The 14,744-nt window shown below is 40.6% G+C and overlaps 1 protein-coding gene across 5 annotated transcripts in view; it reads left to right on the top strand.

Annotated features, from left to right (window-relative positions):
- The first annotated feature begins 564 nt into the window (after positions 1-564).
- The window catches only part of elna (elastin a), a 76,798-nt gene continuing 62,618 nt past the window's right edge, over positions 565-14,744 (top strand). For all 5 annotated transcript variants that reach the window (XM_067366386.1, XM_067366385.1, XM_067366388.1 and 2 more), the window contains exon 1: positions 565-835. In XM_067366386.1, the coding sequence (XP_067222487.1) occupies positions 760-835 (76 nt within the window). In that variant the 5' untranslated portion in view covers positions 565-759. The remainder of the gene's footprint in view (positions 836-14,744) is intronic.

The raw sequence follows: 14,744 nt of genomic DNA, 5'->3' as shown, positions 1-14,744 counted from the left end.
TCACACTTTTATATGTAATGAGTATCATTACAGTTATTCCTGGCAGGTGTAACCGATGCATTACAAAGTGTTCGACATGCCCTTCACAGAACAATGGATTTAATTTCCCCCAAGTCTCATAGACAAACATCGGGCGAGTTTCCCTTTACTGAGCGGCCGTCGGAAAAAAAGACTCATCATTTTACAGGAATGAGAGCCGTTGTAACTAGTTGAGGATCGATGTGTGTGAGTGGTTGTAAGGAAGAAACCCAGAGATGGGGTGAACATCGTTATCCAAGTACTGATTTTGTTTTATTCCTCTGCTCACATAAAAAAAAAAAAAAAGTGTAGTCCTCTTAAAGTCCATGCAAATGTCTGGCAAGACAGTGAAATTCCTCTTGGACGAGAGAGTGGGAAAGCAGGGTCTCTCGCTCTCCCTGTCTCTCCTGTTCTCTCTCGTCCTTCCCTCCCCTCTCTCCTGTCTTTCCTCCCTGCATGTCTCTTTCTATTTCTCTCTCTCTCTCGCTCTTTCTCTGGCAGCACTCAGCTTTTTTGGCAGGAGTGACCAGAATAAAAACAGCAACACCAGACACAGAAGAGAAAAAAAGTGCAATGATCCATCGAACCAAAGGCTTTGCCCTTTCTTAATTACGTCGTGTCCAGTATCATTTTCTTTTTTCCTCCCCTCTTCATTTTTTTTCAGACATTTTTGAAGTGGTAATTAGCTCTTGGAGAATAAAACCAGCTGATTCGGGGAGGGCCAGTGCATTTTGGAGCGAGATGGCTAACAGGAGGGCTGCGTTGCTCCTTCTCGGATTCTTCCTCACCATACAGCTGAGTCCTTCGCTACAAGGAGGTAGGTGGTGTGCACTTTGATGGCTCATATAGGAGATCCTGAGAAACTTTACCGGCATTGAAGGGACCCTGTGGGCTTCCCAAGTGATTTTACCTGCACGTTTTGTATAAACAGAAGTGTGCATTGTGCAGAAAGTGAAGTTACGACGTGCACTGCAGGTGGTCATGTTTACTCATGATTTTAGTCATGCCTTTTCACTTGAGGTGATAGCATACTAGTAACATGCAAGCAGTCATGCATGCAGTGTTATTACATTTAAGCAGCATGGTGACAATATTACAAAGCGATGACATCTTCCAGAATCTATAATACATACCTCACAAATAAAAAAATCAAAAAAAAAAAAAAATCAATTACAATTCAGAGGCATCCCTCAGATCTTGAGCATTACCACTATGCCTGTTTACAGAAGAATCTGGTCCACATTAATGGGAAACAATTGGAGTGGTGACATTCACATGATCCATATTTAAAAAAGTTTTGCTTTTGCCTAATAAGATCCAGGTCAGTTTCAAACCAAAAGATGGATGATTCATTTCTGAGAAAACAATTTCTGTGAGCAAAGTGAGATATGATACAGGGACAGTACATGTAAAGTATAAGCAGTGCTTTGGTCAGTCACATGATTCCAACTGATATTCAACTTTAGTGGTAAATACATATTCACATCACAGAGGCATAGATGTGATCTTAAATGGTTTACATCATTAAGCTGAACTGCAATTCTGCATTACAAACCACCAAATGCAGGCTGCAGAGATTTTACAACAAAATGATAAACATTTTCTCAGCCACAGATGTTAGCATACGTTCTCATGCGTCAAGTGCCAGAATGCTCGACTGGGAATATGAATGTGATGAGTGTTGTTTCTCTTGAAGGCCATTGCCTCAATCGTAGAGCGCTTTGCTTAGCTGATGGGGAGGGTTGTGATGAGTTTGTTAATCGAAAACACAGCTCATGTGTACTGCATTTCTGAAGACTCCAGCTGCACTCTTTCTGTCAGCTTGTGTAGACTTGACAAATAAAAAACCTTCCCGGTGGACATCGATGTCCAGTGAGCCGCGCAAGTGCCTATTAGGTCAGTGTCTTTGGCTCCAGTTAGTAACAGCGTATGCTGTGTGCTGTTGCAGTTTACTCAGAGCCTGACTTTGCAAGTATGAAGGCAAACTGTGGTATAGAGCGAAGCAATATAAGAGGGGGAAATTAAAAAATTTCCAACTCCGTTTTGGCCCCTTCATTAAATTGCAGTTGTTTTGATGTTCTTGGATGTGCGTCTGTGCAATGTTTAGTCGTGATTGGAAAGGATGTGGGGGTCTGTTCCCAGTTTCCAAACAAAGCCAGAGTATTTCACAATGATTTATTTATTTTCACAAAAATACTTTCTTCGGCACTAGCTGATGTATGCGTTTCCAGGCTGCCTCCTAAAAGAGACCTCTCTCGGCACAGTCTCACTGATGCTGAATGAATTTATTACGGAGAAATACTGCTCGTGTTGCCTGTGAGGATTTGCAATTGTGATATGTTTTCCATAAAAGCCACCAGGTCCGCATCTTAATTTCAGCAGTCTGCTATGTTCATTTTAATGAATGAATCTGAAGTCAGCTATTTCCTCCATACGTTTCAAGCTCCATAAGAAATCACAGTAAAACTTCATTTCGACGGTCCACTTTGGATATTTTAACCATTAGTAACTTATAGTTAGTCAACTATATATCAACTAACTAACTTATACTCTTATAAATTGCATAGTTACTTATAATTAGTAGAATGTCAAAAGTGAACCACTGAAATAAAGTGTAACCCAAATCAATGGTCTGCCTATCTGTATGGCACCTGTGATATTTGCGTGCAGAGAGTGAAAACTGTCACAGCCGTGAATGGGGAAATTATTTAGAAATGAGCCAAACTGATTCTAGAATACCAACTCAAAGCAAAAGGCAATGCTGTTTGTAGGACAAGGTGTATGAGACAAAAGAGCCTTATATCGACCCCCATGACCCCATAGGGGGTTTGTTCAGTGCTGTCTGTAATGCATAAATTGCTTCTAGGTGCATTATTATCAAATGACCTCTGTACTGGACAGTTCCCAAAAAATTCATCTGAATTTCAAAGTTCAGAGTCTGCGAGTCTGTTTGGCCGGCTCGCGCAGGTGGAATGTTTTCTTTACTGGTGTGAGTGAGTTATGGGGCAGGTGGGAATATCAGGGCCTTGAGAAGTTACTATGTCACCAGACACGTTGCTATTCCTGCAATGGGTTAAGCAAAACCTAAATGTCTCTCTTCTTCCTTTCTTGCTAAATGGTGATTGTCTTGACACATGGAACAGCCTATGTCAGAGCTGAAGGAATGTCATTTTGGAGCCAAAAGGCACACATCACTCACTACTTTGACCCTATGAAGGTTTTATTCAAGGGCACAAGAGCACCCACCATGAGACTTCATGTTAAAACATATAGTGTTACAAAGTATGCAATAACTGTTGTCGTTAAATAATGATCTTGTGGGATCACAGAGTCTGTTTGCTTTATTGGAGCTGGCATTACGTCTAGTGTATCTAAACTTTTGATTGATTGTGTAAGCACACCTAAGCAGTTGGCAGCCACATCATACAAAACAGAGAGCCATTGGTGGAAGTACCAATTATAATGTGCCGAGTTTTCCCCCTCACTCCCTTATACTCTCCTGTGGTAATTTATCACTCAGAAGTCTGTCATACATGTAACCGTATGACAAGCAATCATTTTATGCTCTGTATCGGGTAACGGCCATTACTTCAAACACCATTACTGGTCGGCTATTAGTGCAGATGCTTCCAGTATAGTACGGCGCCTCAGACGGGCACCAGGTCTCTCTGCCACAGCCAAAATAATTAGGCTATTTTATGTCAACTGCTATAAATGACACACAGACTATGAGAGGAGGGCCAGGGGCAGATGAAAGGAAAGTAAAGCAAAGGTCTTGCTTCCTTCTAGTCTTGTAAGAATTAAGAAGCCCTCCTTTCGCACAGAAAAGCCTGAAATAAGGGGAGCGCATTTTAAAAGGCACCACTTGGCGTAAGTCTCTGGCTCAGAACATCAGAGGAGTTCAATCTATTAGGTCTCCTCCTCATTGACACTCAGCTGGCTTCGCTTGAAGGTGTATGAAATCACCGCCAGATCAGATGGCACACCTCTGCTGTCAGACGGGATCGTGATGAATTGCTCCCCTCCCCCTCCATGAATTCCCAATCTGATTAGCGACTCCTCCAGAGGTGCTTTATGGCAAATGTGTGCTGGGAGCGCCTTTCTGGACTCCATCCTGGAGATCTTGTTTTCCAGTGCTGGCTGTACTCGCCTGAAAGGAATTAATGTCTCGTGGTATGTCTAGTGGCGTGTTGATGGATTTGAACGGCGCGTTTGCCATGCTGTCTGCTGACTGGAGCCGCTGTTAACACTGTAATGGCTGTGACAGACAATGCATACAATGCTTTTCATGCACTAAAGCCAGTTTATGTTTGGTGCTGGTCTCGCTGGTGGCAGTACAGCCATGATTTTAACCAGCAAAACTATGCTTGTCAAGGTAGTTCTGAGGAAGCCAGCATCTAAAGCACATCATATGCTGGAAACTGGCTATATAGTGAGGTTTTTGAAGCATAACAGATTAAGCACACTACAAATGGTAACAGAGCAAGTCTGCTGAAGTAGAGATGAGCAAAAGCATAGTTTAGCGAACATCCCTGTTAGTGCTGGTTTATGCTGGTAAAATACTGGTGGTCCGGCATAGTCATGCTGTTCTCAAGTGAAACGGAGCTGGTGAAGCCGGCCTCGCGGGGTTGAATGTGAGTAGGCCAGCTGTCTGTGTGCAATAAATATATAATTATAACTTTGTAATTCATTATGTTCCCTCTGTTCACAGTAGAACTGAAAATTGTATTGTTTTAGTAATGATTACATTATTAATCAATGTCATCTGAAGTTTTAAACAAAGCAAAAATTCTAATCAGTTAAAAAGAATTTAACTGAAACAAAAAATATTTATGGATATGAAAACAAAGAAAAATGCATAATCATGAGCAGTTTGTTCAATAAAGGGGTTATGAGAAGAGCTCTTGTAAGAAAAAGCTATTGATAATGAAAGCTCAATATTGAAAGTTGCTGTTTTTAAAGACTTTAATGGTCATTTGGTAAATGTCAAAATCCAGCTGTTGGTCACTGATCCCATAATAGTAGAATGTATGTCATTGCAGTCAGGAGCATGAAATGTTGCTGAAAGAGAATTAATTCAACCAAGACAAGGGCCAAGTGCCCAACTAAAATACACATAATGAAATACTAATCACCATAATGGTGACTTCAAACAGACTTCAGCAACTTTTAACACATACACAAGTTTTCCCAGGCTGGTCCAAGCTGGTCCCAAGCTGTTCCCAGCATGCCAAACATACCTCATACTGGTCCACCAGCACACCCACTTCTCATTTTGGGGACCAGCATCCAGCATCCCATGCTGGGGACCAGCATGCAAAACATACCTTATAACCAGCAATGCTGCATTTTTCAGCAGGGATACGAATCATACCCATCCCATTTGAACTCTTGCTCTGGTTCGGGTAGCCTGAAATACCTCCCATGTTTCCTGCTCTTCAGTTAGCAATCCAGCATATGTACTTGTTGACTGATGTGATATGCTCTAAGTGGCCTTGTATAGACAGAATAGCGTAGGCCTGCAAAGAGAAGGCCTCTGTAGAGTGTTATATCATGACCTCAGCTCTCAACGCCACACTCTTTCGGGCTCCTGCAGTGTTGGCAGCAGCTCTGTAGGAATGCTGCAAAGATAAGCGACTTCATTTAGCTACATTAATTTATACCTCCCCCTCATTCACAGTCTGAGGCTGTTAACAGATCTGACAGTTTATCTACCATATCTTTGGCATTTTGAAACACAGCTCACTTGCCACACTCTCATTTACCCAACGGTCACCGGTCCATCAAAGGATGGCATTGCTGGGAAATCCTCAGATATCAAGGCCATTCTGCTTAATGTAAGGTGGTGAGAATTTAAAATAGACATGTGTCTAGCTCTTAGGAGTGCTCTTGAATGTGGACCAGTCTTACTTAGGTTTTGTATACACATCTAAAGGAAAGTGCTTAGGGTAGACAGCATGTTTATCTTTGTTCACAGTGGTGTTAACAGCAATTCAAGCGGGTTAATGACAGCTTCAATGGTCTTATTTACAATAAATGGAATTTTGTCTGATAAAGCTGTTCACTTCTTTATATTTGCTAAAATTGTGAAACCAATACGCAGCTGTACCTCCCGAATAGCACACTGGAATTCCAGTGAGGGTAAATGTCAAAGTGAGTGTCCCGTCTACTTCCACCAAGAGGAGACGGAGCCAAGATTTGAACAAAGACCTGCACTTAAACCAAATTATTTGTTCCGAAACCAGCCCGAATAGCTGTCATACCATCCAATGTCTGAGACGGACTCTGTTCAGGACAGCACATGGGCATGGTTCCTGATTGGAATGTGCTTGGTCATGAGGTTAGCCCTTGATCTGATATGATCTTCCTCCTCCCTGGTCTTCTTTAAGTCATGAGGCAGAACGCCACAGAGTGAGCCTGGAAATCCAGTCTCTATTTTTGAGATTTTCAAAGTTTCTTATCATTTGATGTCATATGAGTCCACTTGTGTGTTTTCGTTGACATCATATGCTATAATTATGGAAAAAAATGTTGAATCAGAAATTTGATTAACTGTATAGTTTGGGTTTTAGGGTACAGTATGGCATATTTCTAAAGATTTGATGCAAAGTGTCCACAAACTGTTCATTAAATTACATTTTTATGACACATTTACAAGTTTTGGTATAAACAGCATCCTCATTTCAGTGTTGTTCATTATTATTATTTTATTTTTTTCGATAGATTGGGAACTTTGGAACAATCAGCTCAACATTTGCTTAAGCTATGTGGAACCTGTGGTGTTTCCCTTCCATATAAAATCTGTAAGGCATGTCTAATGGCAAATCCATTCCTATTACAGAAAACCTACAGATGTGTGCTTCTGTCGGTTCATGGAGATCGTTGTAGCGCGCAATGTTTTCTCAACCCTGGTCCTGGAGGTCCCCCAACACTCCACATTTTGAAAGTCTCCTCTTTCTGACACACCCACTTCAGGTCCTGGAGTTTCTTCTAATGAGCTGATGAACTGAATCAGATGTGTTTGATTTAGGAGACAAAGAAAAAGTGTTGGGGGTCCTTCAGGAGCAGGGTTGAGAAACACTGGGCTATTTCATAGCCCATAGCTCATGCTTTTTACAGAATTCAAGCCTTTCTAATCTTGCTGGATGTGATCTTTCTGGTGGAGGCTTGCACTGATATATGGGGGGAAAAAGTGAGCGCTTATCTCTGTCTGTATCGTTTGTCAGGTTAGGTGAGACCTTCTCAGCCAATGGGAGAATAGAGGAAAATCAGCCTTCCATCTCACCTTTCAAACCACTTGAAAAATGTAGGACAGACTGTGTATCATATGTTTATTTGCCTTTGCATTCCTCAAAGTTAACGCTCTCTCTGCACCGCAGTTGTGAGACGCCGTAGCTCGGCTCGTGTCCAGGAGAAGGAAAGCAGGGAAGGGTGTTTCCCATCACAGAGATTTACTCTTCTAATTCTCAGGCTCACATCCTTCAGCCGTTCGTCATCCTCCTTTTTATTTTCTTCAAGATAGGAATCTAGTGTCAAGATGTGACAAAATGTAGACTTACCTACCACATGCTCAGCTAAGCCTGCAGTCCTCAAGTTCAAAAGCATGGACGTACATGAAAACAAAGCTACAAAATCATTATAAATGAATCCTCACGAACGGAATTCTTTCAGGAAGTCAGGCCCACTTGTGTTGATTTACTGGGTTGCAGTTTATACCATATGCATGTACATTAACAGTAAAAAGTTTGGATACAGATGAATTTTGTTTGATGAATTGATAAGTTGTAATGGATGGTGAAGGAAAAGCAGCCAACACCAGCCAATACCCAGCAAACATCATTCAATTTTGTTTAAAAAGCATCCCAAGATGCACCTCATGAAATGGGTTGGTGATTGTTCAGAGTGACTGCTGCAATCTAGACAAAGAAAAAGGTCAAAAATAAGAGGAGTTACTTGTGTGATTTCCATGCTTCATAGTTTTGATAACTTTACTGTTATTCTAAAATGTGGAAAAGAGTAATAATGAGTAGCTGTATCCAAATTTTTGACTGGTAGTATAGATTTATATTCATTTAAAATTTGCATTCACATTCCACACGATGCTGTATCATGTTTAAATAAATGCATTTGTTAATTAGGAAATTAATAATGGTATATTATTTCATATGTCGCATGATTTATCACATGCACAACTGCAGTGTTGTTGCCAAATTCCTTTAGGAAACGTAACTACTCTTTTAATTGGCCTTGTTTTAAGACATACTGTATTTTAATAGTTAAGAAAGAAAGTATTAAACCAGAAAACAAACTAATATGTTCCAAATAGCGCTGTAGTTGAACCTGTCAGTCATTTGCAATGGAGCGAGGTGCTCTGAGTCATGCATTCATTGATGTGTTAATTAGCCGTGACCTGGATACGAATCAAGTCGTCCCACATAGAGAATGTGTAAACTTAATACCAGTCATTTATTTGCCAAACAAGTCACCAAAACAGCCCTAATGATTCCCTGTGCGTCAATTAAATGACCTTTTAAAGCTTTATAACATTTATGACTTTGTGAATTACGTTACTGATATAATTTAGATTTCTCAAAATCACAGTGTTTCATCAGTGATTCCTTAATAAATCTGTGTCTTTATGAAGGGCCGTAATGAAAAGCCAAACACCAGTTGCACTGGACTATGACTGCAATTATAAATGTCTGCTTTAAACACAAAACGGTCCTGGTGCCAACTTCTAGATATCCTGGCTTCTTGTACTTACATGTACAACACCCAATCCAATAAGTAGGGCTAAATTCATTAACTAATGGAAAAGGAAAACAAATGAGGTTCAGCATGACTGACTAAAATAAGCATTTATTTACAATAAGCATTTAACATATAATGAGGGGTGGGTGCAATATATGAGCTGTTTGTAACACATCAAGTACTTTATCAGCAAAATGTACATTTAAACAGAACTGAAGCATATTTGCATTTCATCATAACGTAATTCTGGTCTTCAAGTTCAGATTTTTAGGTTAGGCTGTTGCAGTGTTGCTCATTGTACGACTGGCTCTAAAGGTCATCGAGGACGGCCAAGTCCGTGCATGTTGCAGTCAGGTATCTAAGAACAAACTCGGCTCTCACCACTCAAACGGAGACAGGAAATCCTCTGTTTGATGCTGATACAAGGCTGTGACAGGATTGCCATGGTGATCGGTCACTTCCTGTCCTGCCGGATGTGTTCAGAGGGTAGAGCTTCTCTCTGCGCTCACCAACCAGCCGAAAGGTAATTATGTTTTCACTGGAGATCAGAATCATATTGTCCATTCCATCAAATGTTCCACTGAACTCAAACATTGCCTGTTGTGTGAAAAGTATCAGCTCTTTCTTTCTTGAATATTTAACTGAGTGTGCATTTTATGTGAAAACAGCACCATTTCCAATGTAAAATGAATTAGATATGAGTATTCATAACAGAAACTATTTGGGTTGAATTACCCTTTACATTATCATTGGCTACCCCAAAACCATGTATAAATAAAGCATTGTTCCACCACTATGAGTTCAGTAAGGTCTCACACTGTTTACATTGTTTGTAAATTTTTACAAAAAAAATATAATAAAGAATAATTCATAATCATATATATATATATATATATATATATATATATATATATATATATATATATATATATATATATATATATATATATAACTAAGGACCCGAATATGTAAGAATAATTGGCGAAACATTCATGCATTTAAGGGTTACTATAAATATATATAAACCCTAACTCCATATATATATTTATAGTAACCCTTAAATGCATGAATGTTTCGCCAATCGTTCTTACATATTCGGGTCTTTAGCGACCCAGATATATATCTAACAAAACATCTATATCTATCTAATCTTCAAAATCAATATTTTGATCGCTTCACCAGATCCATCATCAAGTGACAGTGACACTCATATTTGATTGCATTCAGTACTTGCTCTGCAGTAATTGCCACTCGGCTGGTTGGTGAGCGCAGAGAGAAGCTCCGCCCTCTGAACACACCCTTTAGCAGGACAGGAAGTGACCGATCAAGTTTTGCTGACAGGAAATGAGCCTTTTACGTTTTGCCAATATATTCCTATTCCTTCGTTTTCTGTCTGAATGAAACGTCACTTCATCATTGTGTATCAGACATTGCCACCTTGTGGAATAAAGGTGAAATGTACTTATTCAGTCATCAAAGATTAAATTATTGTTGTGCAGAAAAAAATATACATACACTTATACACACCTCACGTCGTTAGCGACCTTATAGAATTTTTCAAAAAATAAATGGGAAATTTTATAATTTTATGATTTTTTTCTTGTTATAATGAATTGGTTGAGGAATACTTGAAGGTTGATGTATAACTTAAAAAAAAAAAATGAATGAGGAGAAGGGTAGTGAATGACATCCCAGGTCGATAAAGACCCGAGGTATGCATTTAAGGGTTCATTTTCTACTGTGTTAAACACTAAACATAAAGGGATCATGACATGTATTTTTGGAAACATGACATGGAAAACATGTATGTAGAAAAATGATTATTTTCGACCTTCATTCTCACCCTCTGAAATTATCCGTTATTAAGGTGCGGCTCCTTTAAGGCTTGTCACCCCTCCATATCTGCTCCACCACCTCAGGGTGGAGCTTCCATTCCCTGGGCCTCAGCTCCTGCCTCGACAGGATGTCTGCTCCTTGATTTTGGCACCCAGGGATGTATGCTGCCCTGAGTGAAAGCAGTTTTCCCTGAGACCACCGGAGGGTTGGTGTGCCAGTTTGCAGAGTGGATGTGAGAGTAACCCCCTGGTGATGTATGTAGTAGACCACTGATGTGTTGTCTGAGCGGATGATGATGATGATGATGATGATGATGATAAACTTTATTAATCCCCTGGGGGAAATTTACATGTCACAGCAGCTTAACAATAAATAAATAAGATAGAAAAACATAAACAACATTCACAACAACAGCAAAGCATTATGATTATATACACAACCAAGTAGTCCTAAAATATATACTCAATCATCTTGTATAATGCTGGTTGCACAATCTAATAGCGGTTGGTAAAAAAAAAGACTTCCTAAAATGCTCCTTATAACAGCTGGGATGAATTTATCTTGAACTATTAGTACTCAAAAGAGCTTGCACTGTTTCAGGAAGGGGATGACAATCATGATTCGTCATAAAAGACAATTTCCCAATCATTCTATGCTGCACTATCTCCTCTAAAGTGCGTAACACAATTAGACACACATAGAGCACATGGTGGCCCCTTAGGTCTGGGAGGAAATTCTTGAGAGCAAGAAAGACAGCCAACATTTCCATGCGATTGATATGCCAGGAGAGATGGTGGCCCCTCCACAGGCCTTGGGTTAAGTGACCTTCTAGAATCGCTCCCCAACCAGTGAGGGAAGCGTAGCATCTTGCGATGACAAGGAGCTCCCAACACAGGACCTTGGGATAGGAACCTGGGTTTCTTCCACATAACAAAAACACGTAAGCATCACTGTGTGACCTTAATCATGTGAAAAGGATTTCCCTCTCGGGGAAACCCTCCTGGTCTCATGGACAACAAGCCAAAATGTATCACATTGGATGCTGCTGCAATTAAACCCAACATTCTCTGAAAAGGCTTCACAGTAAGTGAACACAATATTGGTATGCCTCACCGCCGAAAGCGAACCTCAGGAACTTCCTGTGTTGTGGAAGGATGGAAACACGGAAGTATGAGTCCTAGAGATCTATCATGACAAATCAGTCCTCTGACCTGATCTGTGACACAATTTGTCTTAGGGTTAACATTTTGAATTTGAGCTGCATGACTGACTGGTTCAGATAAAGCAGATCCAAAATGGATGGCAACCCCCCATGCTTCTTTGGAACGATAAAATATCGGCTGTAGAAACCGGTTTCTCTGTCGGGAAGTATATGCTTTATGGGTCCCTTCTCCAAAAACAGTTTTACCTCTTGTTCCAAAGCCTGCTCGGGGCCTACAACTGTGGGCAGGACTCCCATAAATCTGGGTGTGTCAGACCCGAACTGAATAGTGTAACCCTTTTTGACTATGTGCAGGATCCAACGAGATATACTTGGGAGTAGCTTCCACACTGTCAGATAATCTACTAAGGGAAGCAATGGCTTCTGATGTTTTTCGAACAACCACTCCAGTGCTCTGAAGTGGCGAACCGGCAGGGTTCATTCTGGAAGTTCATTCCTCAGAGGGGGCGAGTTCCCAGGCAGATGCTGAGATAAGAACTTGCCGGAGACTTCTGCGCCCTGAAGCACACAAAGTTGCAGGGTTGGCAGAATGCCCCCCTCAGGGCACCGAGGGGAAATGGACACCGTATAATAGGGTGTTGGCCACTTCCCCCCAGAGGGGACTACCCTCAGAGGTCTGACACCACCTGACCAGCTGCTGAATAAGCTTTACCCAACAAAGCCAAAGTTGTTCTGACCGGTTTGATGGGTAATGTTGGGGCTCTTAGGGACAATGTAGACTGAGGGGAGAGATAGCGAGCTAGCGTCTCTTCCACCTTAGGCATTGTCCCATAACCGTGCTCTTTGTAACCTAATACCAGTGAAAAGTGTGATGTTTGTACACTATACTCTCGATAAGAGATTGGTTTTCTCCACGATCTGGACACAGCAAGCCATGATGAGAAGGTTGTGAGCACAAGGTCAGGCAGTGTTCGTCTAAATTGCTTTTAGGATGAACATTCTGCTTCTTAGCTGGCCACTCATGTTCAATCTGGCAACAGCGCGAGTCCACCAGCTCATTGTATGCTGGAGAGTGAGGTGGCGAATCCTCCACATCTCCAGCATCAATGCTTACAATATCCACCTCCTCAGAGCTAGATAATTGTAGCACCGGTGCCTCACTCGGGGTGGAAGAAACTGCATTGTGTGTTTCCGAACCCTGAGAAAAGGCACTGGATCTAGCAGGTAAGGGCAAAGATATGGCTGGGCCCATCTCAAACCCCTCTGTTAGATCCATCTGCGATCCCACTTACCTAAATCACTGCTGTGTCTCGGCAGCAGTGGGACCTGAACCATGAGGAGTATGCGCCGCTCCCAAACATAAAACACACAAATCATGTGTATCCACACCCATGATGTAACGGGAGGAACACACAATCTGAAATGTTGCTTATTCGCCATAATAATGCTTGTACTGAGACAGACAAAACCAAATAAGACACAATTTCACATATAGTGCTTACTGAAGACACAGAAGTTAGCGTTGCACTGTTTGGGCATGCTTTATTAGGTCATGACGTGTGCTTCACGACGCAATCATTCAAAGCTTTCCCACGGCATCAATCGACAATCATACAACTATTGGTTGCTGTCTTGCTCCTGAGGCAGTAATATGCAAATGTTTTTGCCCGTAGGACGTCACAGATCCCACAATATCCAAACGAGCCATTTTTGGAGCTTGATTAAACAAATGCTTTGTTTATAATGAGGAAGATATTTTAAACTATGAAACTTGCAAGATGTTTTAATGGTACAAAGAAAGACCTCTTATGTCAAAAGATCAAGATAAATTTGATTTCTCATGTCATGACACCTTAAAGTCTTTCTTTTTTTTGTGTTAAAGTTCAGTTAACTGTTAACTGTATCAGCAGTAAGTCATGAGAGCACATACAGCACAAAAAATTCACCATTTCCTGAGAATGTCCTATGTATTTTTTTTTTTTTTTTTTCAAACAAGTCAAGTAAACTTGCACTGCTGTGAAAGTAAAAGAAAACCCTGCTGGTATTATTGTGTAAGCTGATGCTTTATTTCCAAAAGCAAAAATGTAGCCTGCTTCAGACTAAACATTTTGTCACCCCTAATCATGTTTTGAAGCTATGAGATAATGCTCTGTCCTTGCAAAGCATGTGAAGGTTTCCTCTTGTTCAGATGGCATGATGACAGTATATGTAAACTTTCCACTGGCTTAATAAAGATCTTTGTTCCATTTCTTCACTGCCTCATCTGCAAGTCAATGCCAGGGCAATTCACAGCTTGCTTTTGTAGTTTTAATCTCCACACCTGATCTGCCAACTGTGAATGATTCTTCCCATGTGTGGCTTTTTCTTTCACATGACAACTGTGGCCTTGAGTGTTTTTTTTTTAAATTATAATAATTAAAATAAAGCTTGTATAATCCTTTACTGAATAATGACAGGCACTTCCTGCAACTCAATAATAAAATGCCATGCTTACTGCATTGCTGCTAATAAACACAAAAGAAGTTGGGACGTATGGATTTGATTAAATGGCCTTCGAGAAACATACAAAACCTATTAAAAATCTCTGTCATTGGAGGGTCTGTTCATATTCTCCATTATGATTCTGTGATGCAAACCGGGTCTGGCATCGAAATGTAACTTCATAATTGATGCCTGAGCTAACAAGACCTCCTGGGATGCTGTTAGTAGTCGTATAGCATTGTGCCCACCCAAAATTGCCTTTTCCCAAGCCCAGGGATTTATGTACAGTACTTGAAGTAGCTCACACCCTGAGACTACAAGGGTTGCACTTTATTTTATAGTATGTGCACTTACATGTACTAACAGTGTACTTAGCTAAGAAAGTACTGGTAATATAAGGGAACTACATGGGTAAAGGTTAGGTTTAGGGATAGGTTCAGGTTAGTACCTAGTTATTACCCAGTTATTGTAATAACTAAAATAAGTACATAGTATG

This window comes from Chanodichthys erythropterus, chromosome 17, assembly GCF_024489055.1.
Source record: "Chanodichthys erythropterus isolate Z2021 chromosome 17, ASM2448905v1, whole genome shotgun sequence".
NCBI classification, from domain to species: Eukaryota; Metazoa; Chordata; class Actinopteri; order Cypriniformes; family Xenocyprididae; genus Chanodichthys; species Chanodichthys erythropterus.
This window is presented reverse-complemented; position numbering and strand designations above follow the sequence as displayed.